Genomic DNA, 13260 nt, shown 5'->3' with positions numbered 1-13260 from the left:
ATGATTTATTTAGGGCAAAACTGTTGCAATGTGGTGAAGTCGCAATATTTAAAGCGCGATTCTGTCGCTTCTTTTCGTGTGTTTTAAGTCACAAGCAAGACGAGCTGCCTGTGAGTGCTTTTTAGATAAGGGCACACTCGGACCCGCTGCTTGTTGAGAGGAGCAATACGTGCTTTCACAAGTCCCCAAAAGTGTCCAATAAGACCATAAGATATGTTGGTTTTAGAAATAAGACAAAATAGAGGGTCTGAAAACTGTATTTTCCGGACCATAGGGCGCACCGGTGAGTGGGTCTATTCAGCTCTATTGTAATACAGGATTATAGGCAAATTAAATGGGTCATATTAGGATTTTTATTTTCTACATGTAAAACATAATTGTGGTCAACATAACATTCTTTGGTCAAAATGTTGCATAGATTACGTTTTACAGACCATCTTCAAGCTGCTTTTTGACCGTCTCTTCAGAATGGTCTTATTTACAGCGTCTTCTCCCCGTCATTTTTGTTGTACCAGCAGATTTAAGCGCTTCTATAGCGAGTGTATTGGCAGATATAAGTTAGAACTGTATGCAACAGCGAATGAATGAATGCCCCACAACCAGAGGATAGAAAGAGGAAAAAAGGAGCTTATTGACTATGGTGCGGACTACAATAGCTGACACCGTGCACATTTTTGGGACTTATGCAGATCCCAAATACACATCAGCAGGAACGAATAGGTGAGAAAAGTTGGTTTTGCAATATATTGCGAAACAAAACGCCAGATAATGTCTCCTAATCGGTGCTATGTTGGGGTCCTTATATACACACGCCATATTAATACCGTATGTTGAAGCACAGTACGTCTGACTATGGTGGCCGTAATGCTCTGCGTTCCATGAAACCAGTGCTTCTCAATTATTTTCTGTTATGCCCCCCTTGGAAGAACAAAATATTTCGCCTGCCCCACTCTCCACCGTGACTATAAATAGTATACTTTGTTTAATTTGTTTATTAACATTAAAAAAAGACACACCGGTCTTACCTTGTCTCCCACCTTGGTTACAGTGAAGTCAAGTGCTGCATTTGCTTCATCGTATTCTGGTACGGCAATAAAGCATGTTACCCGAGGTCACCACAGGGGGCCTGCCCCAATATTTGAGAAGGACTGCATTAAGCGGTGCGGCATTGTAGCTTACCAAAGTCTTAATACATTTTGACATATTTTCAAGCGCTGTGTGTAATGTTCTGCATTTTCCATGAAACATCAAAGTTTTGGTGTTGCTTGCTTACGGGTACTTGCGAGCGTCATTTATTTAATAGGCTTCAACCTGCAGTCCACACGTATGTCTTATGTGTGACTGCCACCTACTGGTCACACTTATCATTACACGGCGTGGTTGGGCGCGTGGCCGTGCCAGCAGCCTGAGGGTTCCTGGTTCGATCCCCAGCTTCTACCAACCTCGTCACGTCCGTGTGTCCTTGAGCAAGACACTTCACCCTTGCTCTTGATGGGTCGTGGTTAGCGCGTTGCATGGCAGCTCCCGCCATCAGTGTGTGAATGGGTGAATGTGGAAATAGTGTCAAAGCGCTTTGAGTACCTTGAAATTAATAACCCATTTACCATGTACCACACTTGCTTTGAGTTCAGAAAGTACAACTACAATTAAAATGTACATTAGGCGCACTGTCAATTTTTGAGGATTGTAAGTGCGTCTTATAGTCCGTAAAATATTCGTCAAAGAAAATTAACTTGTTAAGTTGGCAACACAGAGCCCTTCTTATACTCGTGTGTTTACAAGTGAATGCAGTTGGGTAGTGCCAAAAATATTAAGTAAATGAACATATTGGAAACAAAAGATGTCTAGTGATGCTAAAGTAACATTATGTCATGTGTGTTTATTGATTTTCCTGGAATTGTTAAAAGAGGCACAAACATAGCTGATGTAGACTTTGTTTTATTGAAAGATGTCTGATCGTGCACGACACAGAGAGAGTCCAAGGAGAAGGCACATAGTAGTAAAAAAAAAAGAAGTTTTTTTTGCACTTTACTCTTTGATAATGGTGGGAGTGATCATCTTATGGAAAGAATAGTATTTGCATTCAGCAGGAGGTACAATGTCCATGGTGGTAGTGCTTATCTTCTCCTTCTTGAAGCCGGCTTCAAGCAGATGAGGCACCTGGGTCTCCTGAAATCATTAACATGAGTCGCTCAGTCAGTTGAGAAGGCGTCGTTATCAGCCTCCACCGCCACATGTATCAATTATAACCTTCAAGCTGCACTGCATGGACCCTCAATAGGGATCATAAAACACAACGGTTTGCAACATTGATCCACTGCAAGACGCAAAAACAACTGATAATGTGTTAAATGTTTACTATTTTAAAAAACTGACCAGGGTCTCAGTTCAGTCTTTAAAACAAAAATCTATTCAAAACTGGACTTTGGTTGTAGTTGCTGACATTGACATGCATGTCCTATACAGACATGTGAATCTTTACTTATACAACAAATCAGTATGCATGCAACCTCTTTTCAAACAAACCCTTCCTTACTGGATGCTTGTTTATTCGTCTGTTTTTTTAACAACATCAATTGTGTGGATAAGGAACATTTGTCATTTTCTGTTATATTCTTTGTTCAATTGAACAAACAAGCAACTAAAAAAATCCTAGTTAAAGTTAAAGTCCCAATGATTGTCACACACACACTAGGTGTGGTGAAATTTGTCCTCTGCATTTGACCCATCCCCTTGATCACCCCCTGGGAGGTGAGGGGAGCAGTGGGCAGCAGCGGTGCTGCGCCCGGGAATCATTTTTGGTGATTTAGCTAGTGCTGTTGATGAAAGAAATATGATTAGGATTTGTAATTCATCTTTTTTTAATCCCACCTTAGAAATGCAGAGAAAAGCCCTCAACTTGAGATATTTTCATTTAAATTCATTACATTAAGATCGGTATTTCAATTTATTTTAAGTCATTTTTTGTTTTTAACAGGCTTGAACAGATGCAGTCTTTTTTTTTTTTTACTAAAATAAAACAGCTCCATATAAAGAACAGTAAGAACACTTTTTTAAACAATTATTAAATAATAATAAAAAATATAAAATGTTAACTTGTTGCTTTTCCTTTGCTTCAGATAATATAAAATAAACAAAATATACCTATCCATCAACGCTAGCATGTTATAAATGTGCTTTAAAAAACTGATTTTTACAAATAAATGTTTATATTTGTCACAATTACATGTTAAACTTTGTAAAAACGGACTGGCTTCACATATGTCTCATGTACGTACATTAATGTGCAACATTATAACTAACACACACACACACACCCCGTATGTATATATGAGTACCTATTACTATAATAATATAATGGATATATCATTACGGTAATAATTACATATAAAGAGTAAGTGAAAGTTGACCTCCTTAAGGTTTCGGAAATATCAAGCAGTTAAAATGCACCAAACATGGAAAAGTGTGGAGAGAGTGTTTTGCATTTGACCCATCATCCCTTGTAATGGATTTAAATGTGTGTAATTTAAGATTATTTTGTGTGTGTGTTGATTGGACATTTTTCATAATATTCACAAAATTCAATGAGCAGGTTGGTGGAATTTTTTTCTGCACCATGACTAGGGAAGGTTGTTTGGATTGGGTCAAATACACATATGATGTGCTCATTGTCCCTGCAAGTACATACGTATATTTCGTTGGCCAACAGATGGCGAGGAAAAAGCAGCGATTAGAGCACTTGCTATTTGTATACAGCTCTCCCGACCATATTGTTTATTAACTTGTGCCGCCTCACGGGCCAAATTTAAAACACTGGCGGGCCGCGTTTGGCCCATGGGCCTTAGTTTGGACACACCTGATGTAATATCACTATATTGATGCACAAATGTGTTATAATAGTATAGTCAGCTTAATATGTGTAAGAAAAACATCCCTAAGTGACACCATTTCACCATTGCATGGCTAAAAAGTAAAATAAAAAGATTAAAATGTAGATTAACACAATAAAAAAATGCTAATTTGGAATTAACGCAATAATTTGACACCCCTAATAAATCCACCCATGTGTTGGAATGCATTATCTTTTTCACATTCCGTTACCCAATCAAAGGGCAGGAGCATGTCTAGCTCCGCCCTTCAAACTGCTTTACTTGGTCTGGGACCGGACCAAATATTTTGGCACCCGAGCCGAAGCGCTCGGGGGGACGGAGGCTATAAAAGCTGGCGACATCTCAGCGGCACTAAATTGCGGCTGACTTCACGCGACCCACCTCAAACATGGTGTCGATGTTGTCGTATTTGGTCTTGAGCAGCTCGCCCCAGGAGGTCAGGTTGCAGTAGGTGAGCACGCCGCCGCTCTTCAGCAGCCGGTGGGCGTGACCCTGCAGACACACATGAGACAGTTCAGACCTTCCAACGTTGGTTTCTGACAGCCATGCGTACTTTAACCCTGTGAAAGCCTAGAAATAATGTGCGTCAATAAAGTACGTCATCCTTTTTAAAAATTGCAAGTACTGCAGTCTTTTAACATTAATATGAACAAACATACTCTATTCCAAAAAAAAATGTTTGTTCAAATTTAAATAAATACTTAAGTATCTGCTTGTCACCCTGATTTATTATTTCAAGGCAAGTTATATAATCCAATGCATAGGCAGTTGTGTAATAACACCTTGATTAGGACTGGACAACTATAGCAAAAATAATAATCAAGATTATTTCGATTGATATTGCGAATAATTACACAATTATTTATTAATTTAAAAACATGAATATCGGACTACCAAAACTTTACTTAAAAATAATTTAAAAGAACAACCAGACATAATTAGTAATGAATAAACAAGTTTAAAAATGTTTTTGCATTTTTTTCCATACATTTTTTATTATTACTACTTATTATTTTCCCACCATCGAGTGTGTGCTTATAGTGTCATGAATAACATTTTTATAAAATGTCAAATGCAATCTCCACATTTATTGATGCAATACATCTTTGGACAGTTTTAATTAGTAGTTTAATGCAGTACCACCTCAGAAAAAAAAACTTGGCTCCAGTCTAGTACCACCATAATGACCAACATTGAAATACAGTAGCGTAGTAGGCCTACATATTCATTAAAAACAAGGCAGCGGTTTTATTGAACACAAATATTTAATATTTTTGGCCACTGTTACATTACACACAGTTTGAATATATGAAAATAAAACACTGTACTTAAATTACTCTTTAGCATACCACTAATGGTACAATACCACAGTTTGAGAATCAATTTCAAAGCAAAGCATCATTTTGTAAATGTATCAATGCGTGCTTTAAGTGCATTACACAACCGTAAGGTTGTTTTTTTTTGTTTTTTTAAACCTTTATTTTGTTAGCACAGTTACACCGGATGTCCGAACCTGCGGTTCCTCTCGCGAGCTTGTTTTTGTTTATTTCGCAGGTATACACTATACACAGTCAGTTTTGTTACTTGACTACCGCCCAAATGCAGCTGAGATAGTCTCCTGTGACCCGGAAAGGGACAAGCGGTAGAAAATGGATGGATGATGGACCCGCATGCTAACATTAGCATACTAGCTTTTTTTTGCTCATTTTGCTGGTGTTCACTTAAGAGTCATATAGTTTGTTACTTCACTCTACCTTGTTAGCAAGCTAGCTTTTTTTTTGTTTATTTTGCAGGTATACACTTAAGTCATCGTTGTTGCTGGCATGTTAACATTAGCATACTAGCTTTTTTCACTCAATTTTGCAGGAATAAACATAAGAGTAATTTTTGTTACTTGACCCTCATGCTAGCATGTTAACATTAGCATACTACTATAGGTTGTTTTTTTTGTGCTAATCTTTCAGGTATACACGTAAGTCATTTTTGTGACTTGACTCTCACGCTAACATGCTAACATTAGCATACTAGCTTTTTTTCACTCATTTTGCTGGTATACACTTAAGTCATATAGTTTGCTACTTCACTTAAGAGTCATATAGTTTGCTACTTCACTACCTTGTTAGCAAGCTAGCATGTTAAGAGTAGCATACTAGCTTTTTTTTGGTTTATTTTGCAGGTATACACTTAAGTCATCGTTGTTACTTGACCCTCATGCTAGCATGTTAACATTAGCATACTAGCTTTTTTCGCTCATTTTGCAGGTATAAACAGAGTAATTTTTGTTACTTGACCCTCATGCTAGCATGTTACCATTAGCATACTCACTTTTTTTTGCTCATTTTGCAGGTATACACAAGTAATTTTTGTTACTTGACTCTCATGCTAGCATGCTAATATTAGCATACTAGCTTTTTTCACTCATTTTGCAGGTATACACAAGTATTTTTTGTTACTTGACCCTCATGCTAGCATGTTAACATTAGCATACTAGCTTTTTTTTTGCTAATTTTGCAGGTATACCCACAAGTAATTTTTGTTACTTGACCCTCGGCATTAGCATACTAGCTTTTTTCACTCATTTTGCAGGTATAAACGTAAGAGTAATTTTTGTTACTTGACCCTCATGCTAGCATGTTAACATTAGCATACTAGCTTTTTTTTTTTTAGCTCATTTTGCAGGTATACACAGTAGTATTTTTTGTTACTTGACCCTCATGCTAGCATGTTAACATTAGCATACTAGCTTTTTTCGCTCATTTTGCAGGTATACACAAGTAATTTTTGTTACTTGACTCTCATGCTAGCATGCTAAAATTAGCATATTAGCTTTTTTTGCTCATTTTGCAGGTATACACAAGTAATTTTTGTTACTTGACCCTCATGCTAGCATGTTAACAGTAGCATACCAGCTTCTTTTCGCTCATTTTGCAGGTATAAACGTAAGAGTAATTTTTGTTACTTGACCCTCATGCTAGCATTATAACATTAGCATACTAGTTTTTTTCGCTCATTTTGCAGGTATACACAAGTCATTTTTGTTACTTGACTCTCATGCTAGCATGCTAAAATTAGCATACTAGCTTTTTTCGCTCATTTTGCAGGTATACACAAGTATTTTTTGTTACTTGACCCTCATGCTAGCATGTTAACAGTAGCATACTAGCTTTTTTCGGTCATTTTGCAGGTATAAACGTAAGAGTAATTTTTGTTACTTGACCCTCATGCTAGCATGTTAACATTAGCATACTAGCTTTTTTTTTGTTGCTCATTTTGCAGGTATACAAGTAATTTTTGTTACTTGACTCTCATGCTAGCATGCTAACATTAGCATACTAGCTTTTTTCACTCATTTTGCAGGTATACACTTAAGAGTCATGTATTTTGTTACTTCACTCTACCATGTTAGCAAGCTAGTTTTGCTTATTTTACAGATATAGACCTAAGAGTCATGTAATTTATTATTTGATTGGCCCTGTGATGAGGTGGCGACTTGTCCAGGGTGTACACCGCCTTCTGCCGGAATGCAGCTGAGATAGGCTCCAGCACCCCTAGCGACCCCGAAAGGGACAAGCGGTAGAAAATGGATGGATGGATGGATGATCTTGCCAGCATGTTAAAGTGAGTATGCTGGGGGGAAAAAAACTCTACAGAAATTGCTTTTTCTGGTATTCATATATTTACTAAGGGCGACCCTCATTGAAAAAGGATTTGACACCCCTGCCTTAAGCTGTTTCTGGACCAACCTTGATGAAGTCAAACTGGTGGGTGTGCCATGTGTCCTCTGACAGAGGGTAAGTGTCATACAGGATACCTGGAGACAAGGGGCAGATGCTTGTACACACATTTCCAGTCATTTTCATTCTTGCAGTATTACTTCCATCAGGTCAACAGATGCACCCGTATTATTCACTTGAATAATTACAGTGATACCTCAGTTTTCATACAAATAGCCATCATAAATTTATTTTTGGGCATATGTAACAGATTAATTTGATTGACATAACTTCTAAAGCTTTGGTTTTTGTATGAGTCGGTTTTCCTCCGACCTTTCAGAATGGAATACTGGCAAAAACCGAGGTACTACCGTAATGCGAGGTGGATTTCAACACCATTTCATACCGTCAAAGTGGTTATCTGGCAGGGTGGGTACAACCTGCTCCCACAGGCCTTTGAGGGGGACAACCTGCAATAACACCAAAACTCAGTTTGCACATATTAGAATAGAATAGAATACAATTTTATTGTCATTATTACAGTGAACGGGTTCTAAGAACAACAAAATTTGAGCAGATCCCCTAAGGTGCATACACAATAATTTAGTAATATAAATAGTAAAAAAAAAAGAAGATATGTATCTGTATATATGTATATATCCACACACATGCACATATGCATATATATACATATACACATATAACATTGCATATTATAGTCCGGAAAAAACAAAAAGACATGACACATGAGGACATGACGGACACATTGTGCTCACTCAGGCCTGTTTAATGCTACTATGGCTCTTGGGTAAAAACTGTTTCATGTTCACGTGTTTATATCATAAAGCATATTAGTGGAGGTCTACTGACTTTGTGTGGCTGAACCTTGGCCCAGTTCTCCAGTCTGGCAAAGACACCGTCATTGCACTCCACGACCCAGTGCTCCTGGATGGGGTACGACTCCAGCTTGGTGGCGGCGATGGCCATGCCAAAACCGATCTCCAGAACGCGGCCACCTAGTGGAGGACATTTAAATTGATGGCTTAATTACTTTGTGAGGATTTTGCCAGTTTATGCACTACAACAGGGATATTCAACTACCGTATTTTCCGGACTATAAGCCGCTATTTTTTCCAACGCTTTGGCTAATTTATGGATTTCTTTTTCAACAACGGCCATAATGTTTTGGATTCAACAAATTTTCATATTACACCAACAGACACTGAAAATGTGTGTTATTGTTTGTGCTATGGCGCCATCTTTTGGACGAGTTCGCTCACTGCAGAAGCTGCGGGTTGAAAATGTACTTCCTGTTTGGTGCCTTGAAGTGGAAGTAAAACCGTGAATAGCGTTCCTCCTCGAAAGGATTCTTCATTCATTACTCCAAGAAACGTTTTAAGTTTCACAATATAACTAAAACAATTCATACTTACTAAACCGTTCGATTTGTGATGTCTATAGGCATATTTGTATGTGCTATGAAAATGTAATCAGGCTAGCGTCATTAGCATTAACAAATAAGCTAACACGTTTACAAGTGTCTGTTGATATTAACTTACAATGGCATTCTTTTTGGATTGTTTCAGTTTCGTAAATTCACCAAAACATCACTGTGGAGTTATTGAGTCTGTTCAGCTGATTGGAGAGCTAGATTCCGCAGCTAGTGGGTCCATGACGATGACTTCTGTTTTGTTTGATCCGCCGTTTTACTGCCGTTGAACAGGCACTGTTTGGAAACAATTCAATTGTAAATAAACATTTACAAAATCTTTCGTAGCGGTATATATCTACAATTTATAGTCCGGTGCGGCTAATATATGTAACATATTTATTTCTTCTAAAATTTGAAATTCCGGTACCCTCAATAGCCTAGAAAATATGGTACATTGTTTGGGGGCCCCATTTCCAGATAGCAAAGGGCCGGGTGGTCGGACTTTTTATTATTCCTATATTGTATACATTGGAGAACCACTATGCTCTACATCTGTGTTTTTCAACCACTAGCAGTAGCACAGCCTTTGAAGGAGCATTTGTATGGGCAGCATCTGTGACATTTTATTTGCAGGAAAGGAGTGAGTTTAGGGTTGAATTGTCCATCCTCATTCTATTCTCTGTCACTATCTTTCTAACCATGCTCAACACCCTCTCTGATGACTTGCAAGCGTACTTCTTCTTCTTACTCGTCGTCACCATGACTGTTTCTTCTTCGTTCTTCTGCTTCGTCTCCTTCTTGTTGTGTGTGCAGTTGTGCACTCTCCAAAAGCCATAGATGTTATAACGTGACTGGGCCGGAACGCTGTTTATATGGAGAAAAAGCGGACGTGACCAAAGGCTGTCCCCACTCAGGTCCGCATGGACCTGGAGGGGTCGTGCCTTGTTGTCCGGCTGGAAATCGGGAGAATGGTTGTCCCGGAAGATTTTCGGGAGAGGCACTGAAACTCGGGAGTCTCTCGGAAAATTCGGGAGGGTTGGCAAGTATGCACTAGTGTGCCATGAGATACAGTCTGGTGTGCCGTTGGAGATGATCTAATTTCACCTATTTGGGTTAAAAATATGTTTTGCAAACCAGTAATTATAGTCTGCAAATGGTGTGTTGTTGACTGTCAGTGTGATCTAGAGCTCAGCAGAGTAACCGTGTAATACTCTTCCATATCAGTAGGTGGCAGCCGGTAGCTAATTGCTTTGTAGATGTCGGAAACAGCGGGAGGCAGCGTGCAGGTAAAAAGGTGTGTAATGCTTAAACTAAAAATAAACAAAAGGTGAGTGCCCCTAAGAAAAGACATTTAAGCTTAGGGGAGGCTATGCAGAAAACTGATGGCTACAAAGTAAACAAAAACAGAATGCTGGACGACAGCAAAGACTTACTATGGAGCAAAGACGGCATCCACAATGTACATCCGAACATGACATGACAATCAACAAAGTCCTCACAAAAAAGGATAAAAATAACCGAAATATCCTTGATTGCTAAAACAAAGTAGATGCGGGAAATATCGCTCAAAGGAGGACATGAAACTGCTACAGGAAAATACCAAAAAAAGAAAAAATGCCACCAAAATAGGAGCGCAAGACAAGAACTAAAACAATACACACAGGAAAACAGCAAATAAACTCCAAATAAGTCAGGGGGTGATGTGACAGGTGGTGACAGTACACCTACTTTGAGACAAGAGCTATAGTGAGGCATGGTTGGTTATGGTTTAAAGTCACATCCAACAATTGTGACAACGACTTTTTACTGTCAACTGAGTTTCGTTTTTTAATGATTTCAGCTGGTAGTGTGCCTCTGGATTTTTTCACTGCAAAAAATGTGCCTTCGCTCAAAAAAGGTTGAAAAACACTGCTTTACAGTATTTGCATTTGGTCTCCGGTAAGGTGTCATTCCTGGGCCACCAGTTGAAAAGCTTATTGAGTTTCTATAATATAAAAATAGATGCAAGTAGAGGCTTGAGATTTATTGGCCTTCAATCATTTATATGAGCGGTAGCTATTTCAATTGAGTTGGTTGCGGTTTTTTATTTGTATGTCCTATCTTGGAATTGGATAATATAGAACAACGAAAAAGTGTTGCTGCACACTGACACACTGGAGTGTGTAAGGGTCTATTTTCACACAAAGCAGAAATTAGTTATTCGTCCCCCCCGCAGACATCTTGGCCATCCTCCATGAGCACAGTGACAGCTGCTGGAGTGTCTCCCAGCACCATGCAGCTCACTTTCACATGTGTGCTGCACAGGGTAGGGGCTGGGCGAAACCATTCAAATATCAGTAGTAGCGGTATCTTGGGTAGTCGCAATAGTATATAAATCGATATTTCTCACTTCTCAGTGTATGTTTTTGTCATTCCATTTTCATGAATGGGAATTTACTGGAGTTAAAGTCACAGTCGGACATTAAACTTTTCTCCACAAAACTGAAAAAGTGGCTTAAGGAAAATCTGAAGTGTGAGCACTAGAACTGGGTGTAGTATGGACAAATGGCGACAATTATTTGTCAATTTGACAAGTATATGTGTATGTGTTTTAAACTTTTCTCAACTTTTCTTTAAAAGCCTAACCAGGTTAAAATACCAATGATTGTCACACACACTAGGTGTGGCGAAATTTGTCCACTGCATTTGACCCATCCCCTTGTTCACCCCCTGGGAGGTGAGGGGAGCAGTGAGCAGCAGAGGTAGCCGCGCCCGGGAATAATTTTTGGTAATTTAACCCCCAATTCCAACCCTTGATGCTGAGTGCCAAGCAGGGAGGTAATGTGTCCCATTTTTATAGTCTTTGGTATGTCTCGGCCGGGGTTTGAACTCACAACCTACACTCTAACCACTAGGCCACTGAGTAGGTGGGTGAGTAGTTATTGCACTGTCCTGTCAAATAAATACATAAATACATAAATAAATGAATAAAAACAAAACAATTGGTTTATTTAAATTTTATTTTGAAACAAGAAATTAAATAGAAATAGCAATTTTCACAAATATCTGTTTTTGTTATTGTTGATATTTTAATAGGACTGTCAGATGATTAATTCATACTTTTAAATTGTGTTTAATTGTGATGAATAACAGTAAATTACTTGCTTGCACTATTTAAGTTAACTTAAAAAAATACCCCAATATTTTGACACAAATGCACATTTCATTATCACTATGGAAGTAGAATTGTCTCACATCAACTTATATATAGCAATATGATATTAATACATATGCATATATTAATACATATACAAATACAAATGTGATATACAAATAAATAAATAATGTGTATAAATAAACGCGTATTTGTAAATATATTTTTGAGATTGGCTAGCAAAGAAGCTAACCAACAAATAAGATAGCTAAACATGCCAACATGTGTATATTTTGAAATTATGGCATATTTCAGAATTTTACACAGAACAATCGGTGTTTGAAAAGTAATGAAAGCAGTTTTTACTCTAAAGTAAGTTACTTTACAAGCGTTACATTTTAAGGCATGAACTGTCCGATAATGGAAGCTGCCCAGTACCTTTGGAGGCAGCGACCGTCGACAGGGAGTGCATGTACGGGGTCTCCCAGCGCTCCATCACGGGCTTGCCCATGATCTCCAGGTGCGTGTCGGCGTCATTGTAACCGGCGTTGGCGTCATGCCATGACGGCTTACAATCCTCTCCCTTGGAGAATATAGGCTGGCCGGCGGCGCTCATTTTGTGTCGTGCTGCTTTCTCTTCCGGGGGACAGCTGGCCAGACCGCGTGTTCACAGAGAGGAGGGCAGCCAGCGAGAGCTCGGGGTTTATATCGGTCTCGCAGTGCTGACGCAGCGGGAGTTGGACGTCAGGTCAAAAAGGCACGGAGGGAAGATGGTGGTCGCTCTGCCCAAGATTGTCTTCCTGGGCGAGATGCTTCACTCTGGTCAATCATTTCCCAGTGGGAGCACCAGGCCAACCAAAGGTCCAAGGGCTATCAAGAACACATGAAGCATTGTGAGTTGTGCAAATAACACATATTTTAAATATTACAAGTTTTAGAACAGCTAAATTATAGCAAAACATACCGAAACATTTCATCAGTACTTTAAATGGAGCCACAGTTTTAATACTATCCTTTGCTGCCAACTAAAAATATACAACATAAAGTAGCAAGAAATGCATCAATAATGAATAAAGCAAAACATGTTCTAGA

The 13260-nt window shown here is 38.7% G+C and overlaps 2 protein-coding genes across 2 annotated transcripts in view; one reads left to right on the top strand and one right to left on the bottom strand.

Annotated features, from left to right (window-relative positions):
* Positions 1 to 1918: 1918 nt before the first annotated feature.
* On the bottom strand, positions 1919 to 12784 carry gamt (guanidinoacetate N-methyltransferase). The gene is made up of 6 exons (XM_061975914.2): positions 12607 to 12784; positions 8474 to 8619; positions 8010 to 8073; positions 7634 to 7701; positions 4272 to 4382; positions 1919 to 2169 (listed from the first exon to the last, which is right to left on the bottom strand). The coding sequence occupies exons 1-6, from the start codon at positions 12782 to 12784 to the stop codon at positions 2029 to 2031; spliced, it is 708 nt and encodes a 235-aa protein (XP_061831898.1). The 3' UTR covers positions 1919 to 2028.
* Positions 12785 to 12919: 135 nt separating this feature from the next.
* dazap1 (DAZ associated protein 1) overlaps positions 12920 to 13260 on the top strand; it is a 65735-nt gene continuing 65394 nt past the window's right edge. Inside the window, exon 1 of the mRNA XM_072914644.1 lies at positions 12920 to 13061. The gene's annotated coding sequence lies outside the window, so the exon portion shown is untranslated. The remainder of the gene's footprint in view (positions 13062 to 13260) is intronic.

The sequence above is a fragment of the Nerophis lumbriciformis genome, linkage group LG14, assembly GCF_033978685.3.
Source record: "Nerophis lumbriciformis linkage group LG14, RoL_Nlum_v2.1, whole genome shotgun sequence".
Lineage (NCBI taxonomy): Eukaryota > Metazoa > Chordata > Actinopteri > Syngnathiformes > Syngnathidae > Nerophis > Nerophis lumbriciformis.
This window is presented reverse-complemented; position numbering and strand designations above follow the sequence as displayed.

Coding starts and splice junctions, on each gene's coding strand:
- gamt (XM_061975914.2), bottom strand. CDS start 12,784: ATGAGCGCCGCCGGCCAGCCTATATTCTCCAAGGGAGAGGATTGTAAG. Junction 8,074..8,473: donor CCAAGGTTCAGCCACACAAA/GTCAGTAGACCT, acceptor GTGTTATTGCAG/GTTGTCCCCCTCAAAGGCCT. Junction 2,170..4,271: donor ACATCGACACCATGTTTGAG/GTGGGTCGCGTG, acceptor TAATGATTTCAG/GAGACCCAGGTGCCTCATCT.